Source organism: Misgurnus anguillicaudatus, chromosome 1, assembly GCF_027580225.2.
Source record: "Misgurnus anguillicaudatus chromosome 1, ASM2758022v2, whole genome shotgun sequence".
In the NCBI taxonomy this organism is placed as follows: domain Eukaryota; kingdom Metazoa; phylum Chordata; class Actinopteri; order Cypriniformes; family Cobitidae; genus Misgurnus; species Misgurnus anguillicaudatus.
The window spans coordinates 26251613-26272314 of record NC_073337.2 but is presented as its reverse complement, the minus strand read 5'-3'; the positions used below and the strand labels follow the sequence as shown (position 1 = coordinate 26272314).

Genomic DNA, 20702 nt, shown 5'->3' with positions numbered 1-20702 from the left:
AAGCCATACCTGTATCCCATCTAGCCAAAACTGCAGTTTTCATCCTAATCACACCCCAAACTCAACATTTCACAAGATTGGTAAATAGTAAATGGATTGCATTTATATAGCACTTTTATAGACCAATGGCCATTCAAAGCGCTTTACATATTGCCTCACATTCACTCAAACATTCATACACCAACGGCAGTGTCAGCCATGCAAGCTCATAGGGAGCAGCTGGGGTTAGATGTCTTGCCCAAGGACACATCGACACTGGGTCAGGTGGAGCCGGGGATTGAACAACCAACCTTCCAATTTGTAGACAACCTACATCAACCACTGCCGCCCCAAGGCCATAGCTGTATCCGATCTAGGCAAAACCGCAGTTTTCATCCTAATCCCACCCCAAACCAAACATTTCACAGGATTAAGGCCATAGCTGTATCCCATCTAGCCAAAACTGCAGTTTTCATCCTAATCTTACCCCCAAACCTAGCCCCAAACCCAACATTTCACATGATTTAGGCCATAGCTGCATCCCATCTAGCCAAAACCGCAGTTTTCATCCTAATCCTACCCCCCAAGCCAAACATTTCACATGAGGCCATAGCTGTATCCCATCTAGCCAAACCCACAGTTTTCATCCTAATCCCACTCCAAACCCAAACTTTTTATAGGTTTTAAGACATAGTTGTATCCCATCTAGTCAAAACCACATCTTTCATCCTAATCCTACCCCCAAAACCAAACATTTCACAGGATTTAGGCCATAGCTGTATCCCATCTAGCCAAAACCACAGTTTGCATCCTAATCCCACTCCAAACCTTACATTTCACAGGATTTTAGCTATAGATGTGTCCCATCTAGCCAAAAACGCAGTTTTCATCCTAATCCTACCACCAAACCAAACATTTCACAGGATTTAGGCCATAGCTGTATCCCATCTAGCCAAAACCACAGTTTGCATCCTAATCCCACTCCAAACCCAACATTTCACAGGATTTTAGCTATAGCTGTATCCCATCTAGCCAAAAACGCAGTTTTCATCCTAATCCTACCACCAAACCAAACATTTCACAGGATTTAGGCCATAGCTGTATCCCATCTAGCCAAAACCAGGAATTATTCATAGTAGCGGTGTCAAACAATCCCGTCTTGTTCAACACTGCTTTGAAATATTATAAAATACAAAAAAGCTGCCTGAATAACAATGACGCTGCATACTGGAATTGATTGTACATTTTAACAAATATTCTGAAAATTAGATTGTAAAGACAGCGACTTGCTGCGTGATGTCACATATATACGGCCATATGTGCGGCATATCTGTGCATTTAAAATGTATTCTTTTAAATCATGCTGAGATTTTACAAAAAACTAAGGTGCAAAACCAAAAACGTTTCCTTTGTCTTCTATTGTTTAATCAACAGAAAGTCCCGTCCCAATCTTACACTATTGTTTGAGCAAGAAGTTCAATGTCAGACTGCTTAAACAAGCAGAGAATATTAAGCAAGAGTGTTGGCAGGAACTACATAGCTAATATTTATCTCCAAGCATTACATTAGGACCGAAGCTATTTTTAAGTAACGTTCCCGGTTTAATCAACATCTGTGGAATACTGCTGATTACAGCAAGATTTAATTTCATCTTTGCATCTGCAAACACAAACAAAAACGGCATTTACATTAATGGATTAATAAACGCAAGTCTACAGGCAAAACATTCCAGAAGACTTAAAAGCATAAATGTTAAAGCACTTATACACATCAAATTTTTTTAATACAAAGGAGGATGCTTATCAACCTGTTAAGCAATATTACCCTTTAATGGCCAATGTTGTAAACTTTTGGTTATGCAGTACTGACATCTCTGTTGTGGGCGGAGTTTTGTGCAAAAATGATCAGCATACATCACTTTCGGTGTCCTTGGATATCATATACAACATGCACAGTTGCCATGGTTACTGGTTTACATATTCATGACATGAGTACCGGATGCAACTTTGCATAGACTTTGCATAAATACGGTGTTCCTGTGGCTCAATTGGTAGAGCACTGTGTTAGCAATGCAAAGGTCATGGGTTTGAATCCCAGGCAACACAAATACACATTTGATGAAACATAAACACTGACTTTAGATAAAAGCATCCACCAAATGCATGACAATATAAGTATGCAACTCTTATTTATATAGTCTCCAATTTTTTCCCTTTACAGTGCATGATTTATGCATACATTACACACTTTTTAACCCCACACACTCACCTGGCAGCAATGCCGCCCTGACGCAGGTTGGAGACGCGTGGTTTGCCGTCTTTGTCGATGCCTCCTGATACGGTCAGGCCCAGGGTGGTTCCTTCCTTCTTAATTAGCTCCACAGTGCTTGTGCCTTTAAATTCATCTGTAAAGAGGAAGACAGGATGAAGAGGAGGGTGAGGTGAGGTTGGCGAGGAAGAGCAGAGGCAGGAGATCAGAGGTTTGAAGGAGCAGAGGAGGCCAGAAGATGCCATACCTCTCCTCTCAACTTAAAGGACTGCGATTGGGAGTCTCGGGCCTGCCTGTCTCTCTCTCTCATTCTCTCTCACTTTATCTCTTTCTCGATCTCTCTGTGCCCTGGTTGGTAATTACTTATACAGTAAACTCCAGAATGCTCTGTTTGTGTGTGTGTGTGTGTGTTACAGTAGACCGAAAGTGACTGTAACCACTCAGTTTCTCTCTCTACTGGAAAAGCTCATCCAAAGATGAATATACAGTCAACACTGACTCACCTTAATGTTGTTACAAACATACGGGTGATTCTTGCGAAATTAGACATCTCTTCATGTACAATGACATACAAACCAATTTTGTTGTTTTTTCCACATTTAAGGGGAAAATGTTCATTACCGCAACATCTCCATGACTGGATTTGGGTTCTTTGACTTGGAAATATTTATAATTAAAAAATCTAAAAAATAAAAAGCTTCAGTGCATGTTATACTATAAACATTTACAGTAAAGAAACATGTGGTATTTGGTGATCATTGGTAAATGCAGAGACAATAATAAGGAATATAAATGTGTCCAAGACCAATTTTCTCATCCTCTGCAACAATTTCCAATCATTGTTTAAGCCCTCAATGAATTAACATTTTCCAAAAAAATTGTTGGAAGGGACATAATTGACTGTGACACTCAAGATGGCTACCAGGTAAGCAGTTGTCCAGCAGTATCCATTTACAGCAAATGCATAAATCAAGAGAGTAAACAGCACTCAGTCATACAGATAAAGTCAGTCCCTCCAGAAAACGTGATTATGTGATCGCATGATTCAATACAATCAGCCAAAGTACGCATATTTATGTGGGGCCGCATTTTGTAAGTACGCCGCACTTACGCCGCATAAATTGCAGATTGCAAAATGTGGGGCTTGCATGACTTCATAATCATATAAAAAGTAATATATAGACGGTTTCATCGAACGCACGTGATACACGTCTGGATCTGAACTTTACTTCCGGTTTCGTTTTTTAATGGTCTGATTAGTTGCTAAACTGATCTCTTGAACAAATGCATCGTCGAAAATAACAAATGTTTTGGTTTCCTAGGTAATCTATGTGTTGTTTTTGTGCTTGTTGTATAAATGGGTGATTCTCACGAAACCATTGAAACACCACGGCACTAATGATTTTAGCTTTAAAATGTGTAATATAGTAACATTAAAAAGTATTAGAATTAACACAATACTGTGTTCTAGCTTGCACAATGTGTGATTTCAACATAAGAATTTATAATTGTAAATTTTATCTCATTTTCTGCTGAAATTCTCATTACCGCAATGTGTCCGGCTTTGTTTGAACATGCGTTATGTTGTAATTTAATCAAATTAACACAAAAATATTAAGAAAAAAAATAAATGGATGTTTTGCTAGACTACTTTAGATGACAGAAAAAAATATTTACTGAATATTCATGTATAATAATAATGAAGAAAAATTAGGAAAATGATGTGTCCATGCCTGATGTTCTCATCCTCCGCAACACTTTTTGAGAACAGTTTAAGCACACATACAGAATTTTAATAAAGTTTGATTTTGAGTGACCAAGCACATGAACCAGTTACTTCAAGATGGCTTCCAGATAAGATCAATTTTTACAGTTAATTTGAAGTATTGTCTTGTCAGAATGCTTACACGACATTTTGATTATCATTACCGCAATGCCATTTTGAAAATATGTCAGTGTTTATGTTTTCTGACTGTTGCGGTAATGAGATTTTTTAGGACTAATTTTTTAAATTATGTTACAAAAAGTCTTAAATGATAAGTAAAAGTTTTTAAATTAATGTTCCCATTTACTCCAGACTTTGTTTTTCAATGTCTGGTGGGAAAAAAAGTAAATGTAAGCAATTTTTACATTTTCATGCTTGACATTTTTAAAACCAAGTTTTCGTGAGAATCACCCAAATAAACTACGTTTAAAGAACTTTGTTGTTATTTATTATTAGCGGAGTTTGGCGGAATTTACGTGCGGACCGCGACAGCCCCTTGTTTATGTTGTTACGGTTGAAATGGTCTATATCTAAGTAGAAAGTTGAAGAAATTTGCATTTACTTCACACATGCGCAGCCATGTCCCCTGTTGTCATGGGAATGTTAGGAAGTGACGTAATTATGCGATGTGAACATCAACAAAAAGCTGCAAACAGTTTTTGCAAGTTCACGCAGTTTCATTGCATAAATAACCCGCATATTCCATCAAATTTTGCAGCAAGATCAAGAATGTTTGCCCGCAACAAAAAAAACTCATGTTAATGATGACATCACTTTCATTCTGTGTGAACTGTCCCTTTAAATGCCATCTTAACCTGTCTTTCTTTGCTTTTCTGCCTCTCGCTCTCTCACCCAGAATCGCTGGAGAAGCAGACGCGTCTCTCTATTTCTCCCTCCTCGATCGACTGGCTGTCATTCAATCCCTCAGCGAGATCATCAAATTCACATTAAGTGTGACGCATATCTGCGCAAGCAGGACACCCTGATCTCTCTCTCTCTCTCTAACACACATACATAAGCTACTATCACTACGTCATCTGCCCGAGTAGAAATAAAAACAAGAGATCTGTAATCCCCCACTGAAGGAAGGGAAGATGGATGTTTACATCCTCTCACAGTTTTACCCGCTCCATCTTTTCCAGGCGGGTACCGCAGGAAAAAGCATGGGGGGAATCTGAGCTCCAACCCCCCTAAGGCTACTGACAGAACAGACACGCTGAGCTCCTCTCGGCAGGAAGATGGCAATAAAGTGACACGGGGTGAGAAAGATGAGGTTTTTATTCAGTATTGAAGGCTAGAGTGAGACACACTTGCTTTCTGGGTAAACACAAGGGATTGGAAGAAACCGAGTACTAGGAACCGCTAGAAATCATTGATCACTGAAACAAACTGATTGGGTGAACTTTGCAATAGTTTACCAACTATAAAGATTTACACGAACTGTACAAGACGACGGACATCCTAATAAAAATTGTGGCTAATCTAATGCAGGTGCAACTGAACTCGCTCCATTAGCCCCAATCTATTCAAGTAAATTACCAAAACGGCACCAAAACGGCAAGGTCCTGCACACAACACTTACTGTAAATGTTATCAACCTTTAAACGATTAGACTTGCAGAAAAATCTTTATATCTGATACAAACCCATCCACGTTGTTTTACTGCCGAAACATTTGTATTCAAATCACAAGTTTAGTGACCTCCCCAAAGGAAGAAACAGATTTGACATTGCACTCCGGCTACAATCAATAGCGCTCCCATATTGACACAGGAAGTCGAAATGTGACCCGGGACAGTGAGAGGTTAGCTTGGCATTCAATATCAAGCTTGCACTTGAACCTCCAGGCAAGTCAGTGGAGAAGCTCTCCGAATATACAGACAGCATTGAGAAATTAAACCTATAACGTGCTAAATAATTTAGCGCGAGTATGAGTGGCTCACCATTTTGTCGAGAAAAAATGGGAATGGATGGGTGATTCTCACGAAAACTTGGTTTAAAAAATGTCAAGCATGAAAATGTAAAAATTGCTTAAATTTACTTTTTTTTCCCACCAGACATTGAAATACAAAGTCTGGAGTAAATGGGAACATTAATTTAAAAACTTTTACTTATCATTTAACACTTTTTGTAACATAATTAAAAAATTAGTCCTAAAAAATCTCAATACCACAACAGTCAGAAAACATCAACACTGACATATTTTCAAAATGACATGACAAACCTGAAAGAACATAATTTGGAGATTCTGCACATGCATTTAAATCAAAGTATTATGCTTCTATTAATTAAATTAACATTTAATAAGCATCTGTTGCGGTAATGATAATCAAAATGTCGTGTAAGCATTCTGACAATATTTCAAATTAACTGTAAAAAAATGATCTTACCTGGTAGCCATCTTGAAGTAACTGGTCCATATGCTTTGTCACTCAAAATCAAACTTTATTAAAATTCTGTAACTGTTCTCAAAAAGTGTTGCGGAGGATGAGAACATCAGGCATGGACACATCATTTTTCAAATTTTTCTTCATTATTATTATACATGAATATTCAGTAAATATTTTTTCTGTCATCTGAAGTAGTCTAGCAAAACATCCATTTATTTTTTTCTTAATATTTTTGTGTTAATTTGATTAAATTACTACATAATGCATGTTCAAACACACCCGGACACATTGCGGTAAAGAGAATTTCAGCAGAAAATGAGATAAAATTTCCAATTATAAATTCTTATGTTGAAATCACACGTTGTGCAAGGTAGAACACAGTATTGTGTTAATTCAGATGCTTTTTAATGTTACTATATTACACATTTTAAAGCTAAAATCATTAGTGCCGTGGTGTTTCAATGGTTTCGTGAGAATCACCCGGATATTCAAACGGGAGTTTAATCTATAACAAGCCTTGTGTTGTTTTGATAATTAATTGTAGTAAAACTGCTCGATTTGCCTTCGGCTTTCATCGAAAATTTTGATTAAAAGAACTTTGCTTTCGTGGGGATTCGACTGACGGGCGAAAAATTACAGCGGGATGAATTATAAATGCTGCCTGTCATTTATCGCCTCTAGATGAGGAATAAATTGCAGGGTTTTCGGAGGTTCGTGACAGCATTAAATTAACTTCTTTGGCTTACATAAGAAATGTACATTGTTGACACAACATGATTTCTAGGGCCAGAAACATACTCGTACAAAATGCATTGCATTTACCAACAGTACATGCATGAATTATGTTGCAAGGTCAATAGCCTTCATTTCACAGCTTCGAGTTTTTCTTTTATTGTTAAAACACAATCAAAGCCAAACTCTGTTACATCTCCAGTATACATTGTGGACCCGGTTACACAGCTGAACTAGGGGGTCATCCAATATCCAAACAATTTGTGGCACAGTGTGCTATGGTCATATTACAAGCTCAGTCTTAAGCTGTCTGGGGAAAACATGGTTCACAGAGGGTTCGGTGTAATATCTCGGCCCCGGGCAAAGAAAAGGACCCCGGGGATCGAATGAGCTGTTCATTGGGGACTACACTGAGACAGGTGTGGAGGTTGATAAGTTGATCCCATTACTTGTGGTCCCATTTAATTCCTCGTCCCCTCTCTCGCCTTTTGTCTCTGACCGAGGTAGACCGAGCTAGCAGGTTTCCACGGTGATGGTCGGCAATCAGGTTACGTGAAGCCGACAGATTTCAGAAGTGCGATCAGAGATAGCGGAGACTGCTGGGGCTGTCAGACAGGTATTGAGAGTTTGAAACAGATACAGAAAAAGATACAGAATAGGGATAAAAGAAGTGATGGAGTATGTACTGTGGCAGTCATACTGGCCGAAATTCATACCTTGGTAATTTTGGGATGGATGGCGGTATATGATACATATTTTGGTATTTTCTACTAACGTTTACATGCAAGTGAAAGCCTCATGTAAGATGTCACAATCACCTTTATTAACTCTTTCCCTGCCTTTGGCGAGTTAACTCGTCAATTAAGAGAAAACGCTTCCCTGCCAATGACAAGTATTTCCGTCTTTCCACATTACCGCTATTATCCACCAGGTGGCACTCTTCCACAACTTATAAAACCCGGAAGTATCGCCCTAGGGCAAACAGCTGTATGTCTGTGTATGTTTTGAGGATCGCTTTGAATCTGATCTCTTCCAAAGGCCTTCACAAAAATTTTATCTCTCAAAATTTTGTGTTTTTGAAGAAATCTACCCATATTTGAGAGGTGATAAAAAGAAAAAAATGAAAGTATGATAAAATCTTTTTTGGTTTGAAAGCAGAGGGCCTGTTCTTTCATTTGATATATTGTATGTTTGTATATTTAAAGAAGAACATTTTCTGGAAGGCATTAAACTTTTGTGAAAATCATGAAAAATGCTGGCGCTGACTAGCAACTTTAAAGGTGACATAGAATGATTAAACGGAGTATTTATCCTTGTTCTTTGATGTGACATGTAGACAACATTTTTTTGTTTGGGTCTGTAATGCCTTAGAAGCTTCCTAAAATCCTCTCTCAGATAGCTCTATTAGGGTGGGGGATTTTAAACAAGTGGTTTTGCACCTATTTGGCTCCCCCTACTGGCTTAACTTGCAATCTCATAACTGATTGGCTGACTTTGCTACCACTCAAAAAATGTAGCCAATTATTTTAAAGTGGAGGGGCAGTTAGATGCCTATGATGTCATAAGCATCAGTTTTTCAGATTGGGCTGTTTTCTGACTGACATTTCTAAAAGAGGAATTTCTATGAGACTGAGATGTTTAGCATGTTTAGCACTTTTTGTATGTTTGTGAATGTGGGTAGACTACCATTATTCAACAAAGACAAGGTAAACATGTTTTTTTATTCTCTGTCCCCTTTAAAAAAAAAACGCTGGCGGGGAAAAAGTTAAAACGGTACATGATGAAAATTTTATTAACAGGGTCCTCACCGTTTTAAAAATGAAGCTGGTCAAGCAAATGCATCAAGTGATATCAGACAATACAAATTTAGATGGTTTTATCTCATCCCGTATCCCGCTGGGAGAAAATACTGATATATTAACAAAACTCAATATACTACCGAGCCCTAGTAGGCTACATATACACTTATAGTTGGGTCAAATATGGAAAACTCCACCATTCAGTTAAAATTAACCTAAAATTTTACCGACATTTAAATCCAAACAGGTTGAAACAAGCCAGTATTTTTTAAATTTATGCACGATCGCAAGCTAGTCAGATTTGCATATACAATACAGAAGTGTTGTGTTTAAAAAAATCAATACAGCGATACTTCGTCATGACCTCCTGGTGATGTGCGCATCAATACAGCACCTCCCTTACGAAAATTAACCATGGTTTTACTACAGTAAACATGTTTTTTACTGTAGTAAAGCCATGGGTCATTTTCATAACCACAAAATAAACATGTTTTTGACAACAAGTTAAACCATGGTTATGCTAATATAATAACCAATACACCAAAAAACCATGGTTTCTACACTGTTACCACAAAAAACATGGTTAATTTTCATAAAGGGTTCTGTATCAAACTTTTGAAGGTAGCTGATTATTATGCAAAAAAAAACAAAAACATTAGTGGTGTGATGGATCATAATTGACCCATAATCCATAAGGAATGACCCGAGGATTAAATTTAATATCATAGGGGAGGTTTCATGGACAAGGGCTTATCCTAGTCTATCCTAGTTATCCGAGCTTATCCTATGTTTGAGCTGCTTTAATTTAAAAACATCTTGCCTTGACCTATCTGAACATATATCAGTGTCATTGTTTTGTCTCCAGTTGCACACCAGTTTTGTTTTTTGTAAGCCATGTTTTTAAAAACTGCTTAAGGCTATATCCACACGAAGCCGGTGCATTCCCTATCCGATCATTTTTTTTCCTTGCTCTAAAAAAATAATCCGTAAACACGAAACCACTGAAACCGACTGAAACCGGTGTAGTATATATGCCGGACCAGTATGGGGCGCTGTAATTCTGCTACAGATATACACTATACACGGAGAAGAAGACTTTGAGCATGCGCATAACCAACGTATGGTGTTGTCCATTATCGCTTGTTGGTCACCACAATTGCATAGAAGCAATAGATTTTGCTGTAATAAAGCTAGTAGGCTTTAGTTGCTTCTGTAGCACGAACACAATCACATAGTCCGCCGTTATTGTTGTTGCTGTTACGAGTGACGCTTCCGACACGTGATGTGATGACGTTTTCGCTTCACAAAATATACGGATTGGCTGTACAGACGAAACCGCAAGGGTGTCGGTTTCAGATTTATCCACTTTAGGACCAGGTTTCAAAAAATAGCGGTTTCACTCTCTGAAATCGCCGGATCCGTGTGGATGAAACGCCAACACGATAACAAATTTATGCGTATACAGTGATTCGCGTCTCCGTGTGGACAGCCCCTAAATGTCCCAATATAACTAAGTCCTGGATTAATCTAAACACTGTCCAGGAAACCACCCCATAGAGTGAAAGTTTAAGCGTGCCCGCTCTGTCTCTTTAAATGAGTTTAGCTTAAAAGCGCATTATTTCGCAAATATCTTAAAGGGGACATATCACAAAAATCTGACTTTTCGATGTTTAAGTGCTATTATTGGGTCCCCAGTGCTTCTATCAACCTAGAAAATGTGAAAAAGATCAACATGATCTCACAAAGTTCCTTGAGATAGTCACTGAATTTTTTGCTCTTCGGTTTAGGGTTAGATTTGGTGTTTGCGTTAGTATGTCACTTTAAGTATTGGTTTATACTATTTTTTCTGCTTTATTCTTTTTCTAAACTTTAAACAATTGTCGCCTGGTGTTAGGGTTAGAATTTGGTTTGGGTAAGGATGTCATTTTATTGTCATAGAACATGGTAAGAAAATAGGACAAAACAGTTGAGTAACCAATCCGTGAGAATGCCACGGAAAAGAAAACTGTGATGGGCCACAGAAAAATGCGGAGATCCGTGAGAATGCCACGGAAAATGAGCAAAAAAATTCTGTGACTATTCCACGGAAATTCGTGAGATCAGGTTGGAAAAAGATCAACCCAATAACTCAGTTTTGGTAATCCATTCTCTGCAAGCATGTAAAAAATAAGTCATTGAAATGTGGCTCCCCTTGTGATGTCAGAAGGGGATCTTATTATAATAAAACCACTCCTTAATCTGCACTATCCAACCACGGCACTTGCATTTAGTGCAGAGATTAGCTAATTTGCATTTTTAAGGACACACCCCAAAACGGTACATTTTTGCTCACACGTACAAAGTGGCAATTTTAATAAATTAACTATATGGTATTTTGAGTTACAACGTACTCTGGGGACACCAAAGATTCATTTGACATCTTTAAAAAAAAATCTTGTGAAATGTCCCCTTTAACCTAAACGGCTGCATAGGACAAATCACAAGCAATAAGCAATTAAAAACTGGCCTGTTTTTGTAATGTGCATCATACCGTGAACATGTATTGGGATATGTGTCTTATCGTGTAATTCAGTTTTAATTCAATAAACACCAACAGCAAAACAAAACCTCAATGATTTAGTAAACCGCTGTTGATTTGGGTGGAAAACACACACGTGGGCTGTGAAGTCTGGAACGGATAATGATTTCGTCTATAACGTCGCTAGGAGGTGTAATGAAAACATTTGGGTAAATGCCCATTGTGCAACTCTCTTTGAAGGCTGTGGGCGAACCAGCAGGTGGCCACAGCACTGAATTGGCTCTCCACCAGTGGGACTTCAGCAGTTAAAATGACAAATTGGCCTATAATTCAATATGGAACCAGGCATGACTATAACAACAAACTAATCCAGAAGCAATTGCTGCAATTACTTCGAAATTAGTACAGAATTACAATTATAAAAAGGACAAGAAAGGCAAGACCTCGTTGAGAATCAAAGGCGAAAAAAAAACGCATGCAACTAATCAAATTAATAATAAAATGAGTTATTTGCCATCAGAAAATAAGCAATCTGGTGTTTAAATTTAATAACGGAGTCTATTTGCGATGTTCAGTCAAGCACACGCTCGACTTCATTACAGAGACTTTGTAACTCCCATTCTGTGCATGTAATAAATGTTCAGTTAATAGACCAATGTGGTTCTCAAAGGCCATTTTCCCTTTGTTAGACACCATTTTGGAGCTGAATGTGGGATCAATATTCCCATACAGAGACGGTTAAGAGAGCCTTAAAATGGTGGAAGAACAAAAGAGTAACGTAACAATTTTTGCTTCATGTCACGCAAGAATCAGGAGCTTCAAAAATGGGATTAATATTTAACAATACAAAAGATGCTGAATTAGAGGATTTAGTAGTAAACCTTATTTGTATGCTGGCCTGACCCCTCCGCACAACACACACACGAAGTTAAATGAAAACCACTATCTGTTGGCTTCTGCACCAACCAAAGCCTTCTGGGAGAAAAAAGTTTTCGAGCATTTATCATCAAGATTACGCAGCTATGAAGTGCCAGCCTGCACATCTGCCTGCTATCTCTTTACTCATCTGTTTCTGACACATTAAAACCCCTCAGAGGAGCTTCATCTGCTCCAAAAGAACATTTCAAGAGACCCCCCATCTGAAATTCCCAGAGTAACTCCGCCCAGAAGCAAGAACCAGTTTAATGAGCATTAAACTTTCACACCTTCGACAGTTTGATGACAGACCCGAGGCGAAATTGATAGATGCAGCGGCGGCTACAACCTACATTCCATTCGGTCTTAAAAGTGCTGAATCACTTTGACGCTACAACATTTTCAGCTCACGAACCGCCACCCTGTGCTGTCCAAAGCGCACTCATATGTCACCAACCCGCCTATTTCTCTCTCATTACACGTCAGGGCGATGAATGCTAACATGGCACTTTAAAAGAAATGTGTTTACCAAGAGACCTGCATCCAGGAAAGCATAAGGTGGCGAGGAACTGCGGTCATACAGGTAGATGAATGATGATCTGGGACGCTTGGGCCGATGAGATCGGGGACGCTCGTGCACGGTGGGCTTTAGCTGGTCTACATGTCACTTAAGACGTAACTAGTTAGAGAACACGACCCCCGGTGGATCCATTTACGTAATTAGAGGCAATTTGCTAATCCTCTCATGCATATTAATAACAATGCGGAGGACTAATCAGTGGGTTTTAAATGTGGAGCGAGGCTAGTTGTAGTGCGAGAGTTGAGAGATGTTGGCTTTATTTAAAGGCCCTTTGAGAGTCACATGATTGAGTGAATCTCCCGTGTGGCTCGCTCTCTGTGTACAGAGATGTAATCTCGGAGAGAGGCACGGTACCTGTTGAATTCGAAATGAAGTGTCTGTTTTCTCGGCGTTCTATCCAAGCAATCATTTTCCTCTCTGGTTTTGATTTTTCACTAGGTTTTCTGGATTTAGGAATTTGCTTGTTTTTGGAGACTGGATTGAAAAGAAATTGGAACGTAAAATTGGAACTTGGATAGTAAGTTGGAACGACAGGAGTAATTTACATAAACACTATAAAATATGCCAGAAATATAACATAATTATTTTGAATATTTGTTGCTAACCCTGACATGTACATCACATGTTTCTTTATTCAATTCATCAAACCATCAAAATTCGACAACAAAATGTTTAACCCTGGAGAACCCATGAAAATCCAAAAACCCATTTATTCTATTGAACAAATTTGACCCTGTGGGTTCTCCAGGGTTAAAATTCAACAACAAAATGAAACCAAAATCTTAAAACATTACTGGCTACATTTCAGACATTATTAATCACACATAATTTTATGAATATATTATATTAAAACATGTTCATGGATTAATTTAATTAAATTGGCATATACATTTAATTCACCCTGTGACGTTTTTATCCAACTTTTTTTTATTAATTTTGCTATTTTGTATTTTATTATTAGCTTTGTTTACATTCTATTTACATTGAAGAGTACTACGTGTATTTGTATCTTATTTTATTATTATTGTTTTTTATTACAACAGAGATGAGTTGTCACAACTTATAAAATGTAGTTGAGAAAAGTCAACTTAATTTTATAAGTTATAACAACTCACCTGTAGTTATAACAACTCACCTCTAGTCAAGATAAATAATAGTAAGTTAAATTGACTTGTAAATCCGAGTTGATTCAACAAAAAATTTTAAGGCAGCAAAGTATTTTTTACAGTGTACTTTTAAATATTTATTAGCATTAGCTAACAAATTAACAATGAACAATACTTCAATTTATTACATTATCAACATTTATTAATCTTAGTTTAATTTTTTCATTTAATAATAAATTTTTAAAATAAAAAATTGTAACTGTTAACTCTTTCCCCGAGATAACTCGAGATATCTCGTCAAATAAGAGAAAACACTTTTCTGCCAATGACGAGTATTTCCGGCAATCTGTAATACCATTATTATCCCCCAGGTGGTGCTCTTCTACAACTTATAAAACCTGGAAGTATCACCCTGGGGTAAGCAGCTGAATGTCCGTGTATGTTTTGAGGATCGCTCTGAATTTGATCTCTATCAAAAGTCCTTCACAAAAATTAAAATATCTCAGCCTTTGGCTCAAAATTTGGTGTTTTTGAAGAAACCTACCCATATTTGAGAGGTGATAAAAATTATTAGTTCATGCCAGCTAATGCATTTACTAATGTTAACAAATACAACCTTTTTATAGTATTAGTATTTTACAGTATTTTATATTTGTTTTATATTATATTATCATTTTACTTTGAATAGTCTAAGAAAGCTGACCAGACTGCAAAATCTCAATAGAGTGCGGCAGGGATGACGTATTTTTGTAGGCTAACCCGGAAGTTATCGGGACATGGGTTACCTCGCAAAAAAGCCCATTCATTTTTCCCATACACTTTTGAATAATCGCAAAAAATAACCTCTGTGTTTAACAAAAGTTACACTTACATTTTTTACAGATTAACACAACTTTTATTAACTTTGAAGTCACAATATATATCGCACAAAATAAACAGTGATTCTTTTCTATCCATTTAAGCATATATTTTTAACCTGCACTTACATTTCTTTTAAATCACTTAGCAGATACATGCATGTCTTTAAAAAGCAAAGCAAAGCAAATAAAACTGTTCCCATTTTCTTCTTCAGTCTTATCTAGTGAAGCACATTACTTAGGTTTAAGGCAGGCACTCCTTTAGGGGAAAAGATTTTATTATTCATAAACATGTCATGGACGTTAATTCTTCCTCAGTATGATCTTGCTCCACACGGAGTGATGAATTATTACAATTCCATTAAATCATATAAATAGCACAAATCCAATGGGTCGTCAGTACTGAATCATTTATAGACAGTGCGAACAGTCATCTGAATGAAATAGTTCACCAATAAATAAAAGTCCAGGTGTCGCTTCAAATTCACATGACTTTGTGAACACCAACAGAGAAATTTTAAAGAATTGTGCTTGCTCTTATCCGTTAAATAGCGGTCCTTTCAAGCATCAGATGTGACGCATATGGATGATAAAAGTGCATGCAGATGAACCCCTGGTGGTTCGCGGAGGAATTGCAGGGGGTTTGTGAGTTGATGAAAAATAAAAATTTGAAGTCATAAAATGTAAAAAAAAAACATTTTAAATAAAAAAATCTAAATACAACACTTACTAATAAATATTTATATTTTGTTTTTAATCCGTCACGTGATTAAACAAATCACTGTCGCGTGATCAAACGAAAGTCACGTGACCATTACACAATACTACAATGGCTCTGTCCCAAATGGCACACTCTTGTTGACTTTCCAAACTTTGATGACATCATTTGGGACAGGACCGATATATCTGAAAACTGAGGACAGATTTATGTAACGTTCCTCACGTTTTATGTAACGATAAAAGAAAATCAGCAGATGAAAGTCAGGCAATAATAACAATAACTATGCAAATAGAAAAAAATTTAAACCGATTAAAAAAATATTTTGAGGTAAAAGATGTAAATGCGCTATATAATTATTGACATATTTTCTTACAGATTTCGGGGGGTACTATTAAGTAAATAATTTAGGTCAACAGGGTTCGGATGACTAAAAGTTTGAAAACCCCTGTCACACGGAAACAACATATAATTTACAACATCATACTATTTTTGAGACAACATGATGAAAACATTTTTATTTTTTGGGTGCACTGTCCCTTTCAGGTGCTCAGGCCTTAAGTTATGAAGCAGCCAATGAAACAAATCCAATTATATTTTGTAACCTCCCTCATCTTTGTGTTTTACCAACGACCCCTTACGATGTTCGTTCAAATCCCCTTTGTCTCATTCTATGTTTGATGTATGTTAAGTATTTCGTGACAGTCCCCCTTTAATACCACTCTTGGCGAAAACCGATTTCGTGAGGGAGCATTGAGACGTGTCACTATCGCTGATGTGGACGCCCGCAAAACCATCACACTCCCTGAGCTCGGCTGGAGCGTCGCAGCCTGCGTCTAATCTGTCTTCAGATAGATGGTTTAATACTCCAGTCTAAAGAGCCCTGTGCCTACGGCATTGCAGCTACATCTGAACGTGGGCACGGGCCCCCAAAAGCCGTCATGCTACGCTAACTGCTTCTAAAGATGGGTTTGATGTGCTTAGCTCTCTGAACTGAAAGATTATGCAGGGAATTTATTTCAACATCCTATGAGACCTTTTTTACATCTAACATAGAAATGAGAGCTGCTTCAAAAAGGACCTACGCTAACAAAGAGGAGCACAAGGGGTTTCCGTAGTGAGTCATGAATATGTGAATAATGTAGAGAAACTTTACTATTAAAAGAGGACCGTGATTTATTCATCACCACATCACATAACTAGTAAAACTTGCACTCATTATGCAAACGGCCAGTCAAACCTTTGGACACACCTACTTGTTTTCTATTGTTAATATAGTCCAAAATGTCAGAAAAAATTGTCAAAAATGTCTGTCACTGGGGAGGTACCCTTTCAAAAAGTATACATTTGCACCTAAAGAGTTCATATTAGAGGTACTTACTTTGGTTTCTTCAAAGTACCCACTTTTTGAAAGCTATATAGGATAAGTGGCATGGCTGCCTATATAAAATAAGTGGCATAGCTGCCTACAGTATATATATAGGATAAGTGGCATGGCTGCCTATATAAGATAAGTGGCATAGCTGCCTACAGTATATATAGGATAAGTGGCATATCTGCCTATAGAAAATAAGTGGCATAGCTGCCTACAGTATATATAGGACAAGTGGCATAGCTGCCTACAGTGTATATATAGGATAAGTGGCATATCTGCTTATAGAAGATAAGTGGCATAGCTGCCTACAGTATATATAGGATAAGTGGCATATCTGCTTATAGAAGATAAGTGGCATAACTGCCAACAGTATATATAGGATAAGTGGCATATCTGCCTATAGAAAATAAGTGGCATAGCTGCCTACGGTATATATAGGAGAAGTGGCATATCTGCCTATAGAAGATAAGTGGCATAGTGCCTACAGTATATATAGGATAAGTGGCATATCTGCTTATAGAAGATAAGTGGCATAACTGCCAACAGTATAGGATACGTGGCATATCTGCCTATAGAAAATAAGTGGCATAGCTGCCTACAGTATATATAGGAGAAGTGGCATATCTGCCTATTGAAGATAAGTGGCATAGCTGCCTACAGTATATATAGGATAAGTGGCATATCTGCCTAAAGAAGATAAGTGGCATAGCTGCCAACAGTATATATAGGATAAGTGGGATAGCTGCCTACAGTATATATAGGATAAGTGGGATAGCTGCCTACAGTATATATAGGAGACGTGGCATATCTGCCTATAGAAGATAAGTGGCATAGCTGCCTACAGTATATATAGGATAAGTGGCAAAGCTGCCTACAGTATATATAGGATACGTGGCATAGCTGCCTATAGAAGATAAGTGGAATAGAAACTCTGCTTTAAATTTTGTGTTTAAAATGACAAATTATTTAATTTGTGCAATATTGTACCTGAAAAATAAAGTGTTGTCAACATTTTTTATATGTATAAGTGCACTTTATGCTCAGTGCACACTTGTCATTATGCCAAGTAATGTAAATGCAAATGATGTAGTTACATCATGATAATCCTGTTTTAAAACCCAAGGCTTTAACAGAGCTTGAAGCACTGGAAAGCTTAGCTTGCATCAATTACAACAACCACTTTTAAATGGCTTCCAAAATCTAATAGAAACAGCCAGTATGTGAAGTTATGTCTACAAATATCTACTATACACATAGCATAATAAATCATATTATATAACATAGTAATATAACACAGCCTGCTTTGCAAATGTTTGGGCAGTGACAGGTAAAACAATTGTTTTTAATATCTTTAATATGTTTTTAATATCTCTTAATCTAAGCATCAGACAACAGAATGCTCGAGATTATGAGCCGCAAAATTTTATGTGTGACTTTGAATGTTATGCATGTAGAATTTATAACACACTAAAGCATCAGGAAAAATGTAAAGGTGCTGTAGGAGGCATCAAGGCACGAATTTAATCTTGTTCAATGTCATAGTCTGCCTACTGAGCTGACTTGTGCTTGGTTTTTGAAGCCCGAATTCTATCTTTCATAGTGTTCAGTATCTTACAATACTGTGTGTGTGTGGTTGCCAGAAAGAATAAAAGATTGTCTGAAAATGTCAATTCCTTCAAAAAAAAGCTAAAAAATATCCTGTGAGTCCCCAGAAAACGAGTTATCCAACGAAAAAGGAGAGGTGTTGTTTAAAATGTCCAAAGCGGTAACGCGTCTCCATTCAAATGCAAACACGTATATTTAACAGCTGTCTCTTGTGGTAAAATTGCGCTAGTTTAACGTCATTCAGGTTAAGGACTAACTTGTTGTTATGACAACAACTTTATCTAATTCAGTACCTACTGTCACAGTACATGTATGTGATTTCAGACGCATCCAAAGACGTCAAAAATGGGGGGCAGCCATTTTGCTTCGTACCTGGAATACTCTGTCTCCTAATTGCCAGAGCTCCATCTGGTGGCCTGGAGGGATTGGAGTGTTTAGTGTAAGGCCCCTCATCTGTAAAACACAAAAAAACGAAAAGACATTTGACAACCACCAACTAAAAAGCACAAACTCAAATTGCGGTCATTAGCAAGAGCCTGTTAGGCTTTCTTGTGAGACACACTCGGATGAACTCAAAGAGACTTTGAGGTTGAGAGCTGTAAAGTATGCATGGCTATAAAAGTGGCAAAAGCTTTCAACGCAACAAAACACACACATAAAAAACGTCCAAGTGGAAGCTGACAGCTTTTCGCACCTACATGTAAGCATAAGACAGACCCAGTCTCTCTCAACAGCTAATACTACAGAGGGCAGCGTCCTCCCATCTGTGATATACGGTGAGTGCATTAGAGCTCCAGCTGTGGTCGCTCGATCTGGCCTTCTGCACACTCGGATTCAAAGCTGTGCAACACAGAGCGAGACAGCGGGAGCCCCATCATAATCAAACAGCAGGTCGCAGACATCGAGCACTGTTTACTTTGACTGTGGGAACAAAGACTCCCGCCCTCCTCCACTGTGATTGGACAACCTTTGAAAGGATTTAAATTATTAAATCATTACAAACTATTTCAATATGCATGTTGCCATAAAGTTGGCTTTATGCTTCCGAGTTGATTGTACGACGTAGCCTACGCAAAGACGTGAACCCTACGCAATAGCCTGACGCGCACCTCCCCCAAAATGTAACAACGTGTCAATGTTATGTGGTCTTTAAGCACGGCGATTGCTGCTAGAACCCCTCACTCAGGTCAAAATGATCTGCGATGCAATTCTGCTTGTGACGATAAAAACAATGATGGACCAAGATGGGGGGCTAAATTGAATTCAGGTTGTAACAAAGTCCGTTTACCTACATCACTGTTGATGTTTCTTCAAAATGCTACACAATAATGCTCATCGCGATTGTTTGACCTTATCGTGATGATTTCGGATCACCGCAATGATTGCACATCTCTTTAAAAAACACAAGGGGGAGCTGCAGCTTATTACTTTTAAATATGTTATGTGTATTAATATTTACTGCCAGGTAAACCTTGCAAAAGATTTAATTTAAATAATCACAATAATGCGTGAAAATAATTTCATATACAAAGAAAAAATGTATGAGAATTAAATGTCAAAGCAATAAAACAGACAATTAATCGCCATAATTGTCACAATTTCTTAGACAAATAACCGTCAGTCAAATTTCATACAGCGCACAGGCTACGGTGTTGTTTTAACAGCACAAAAGGTTATGGATCAGATTCCAGACAACACACATGATGATAAAATGTATACGTTGTAATGCACAGTAAGTCGCTTTGGAACCATCTGGGTGATTCTTGCAAAATTAGACTTATGAGGTGTCATGAAACATAAATAACATCAAAAACAAAGTAAATGCTATCAAAATAAGAAGCATAGTTATAAATATCTTTACATGTACTATTTTGCAAATGATTTCAAATGACATCATACAAACCAATTTAGTTGTTTTTTCCACATTTAATGGGAAAATTTTCATTACCGCAACGTGTCCATGACTGGATTTGGGTTCTTTACATGGAAATATTTATAATTAAAAAATCTAAAAAATTAAAAGCTTCAGTGCATGTTATACTATAAACATTTACAGTAAAGAAACATGTGGTATTTGGTGATCGTTGGTAAATGTA

General features: G+C 37.5%; 1 protein-coding gene across 12 annotated transcripts in view; it reads right to left on the bottom strand.

Moving 5' to 3' along the window:
* grip1 (glutamate receptor interacting protein 1) overlaps positions 1-20702 on the bottom strand; it is a 375594-nt gene that overhangs the window by 98239 nt on the left and 256653 nt on the right. For 11 of the 12 annotated variants that reach the window (XM_055191373.2, XM_055191372.2, XM_055191367.2 and 8 more), the window contains 2 exons: positions 18979-19059; positions 2248-2383 (listed from right to left, as the gene is read on the bottom strand). In XM_055191373.2, coding sequence (XP_055047348.2) covers positions 2248-2383; positions 18979-19059 — 217 coding nt within the window. The remainder of the gene's footprint in view (positions 1-2247; positions 2384-18978; positions 19060-20702) is intronic. The other variant, XM_055191376.2, reaches the window with a different exon arrangement.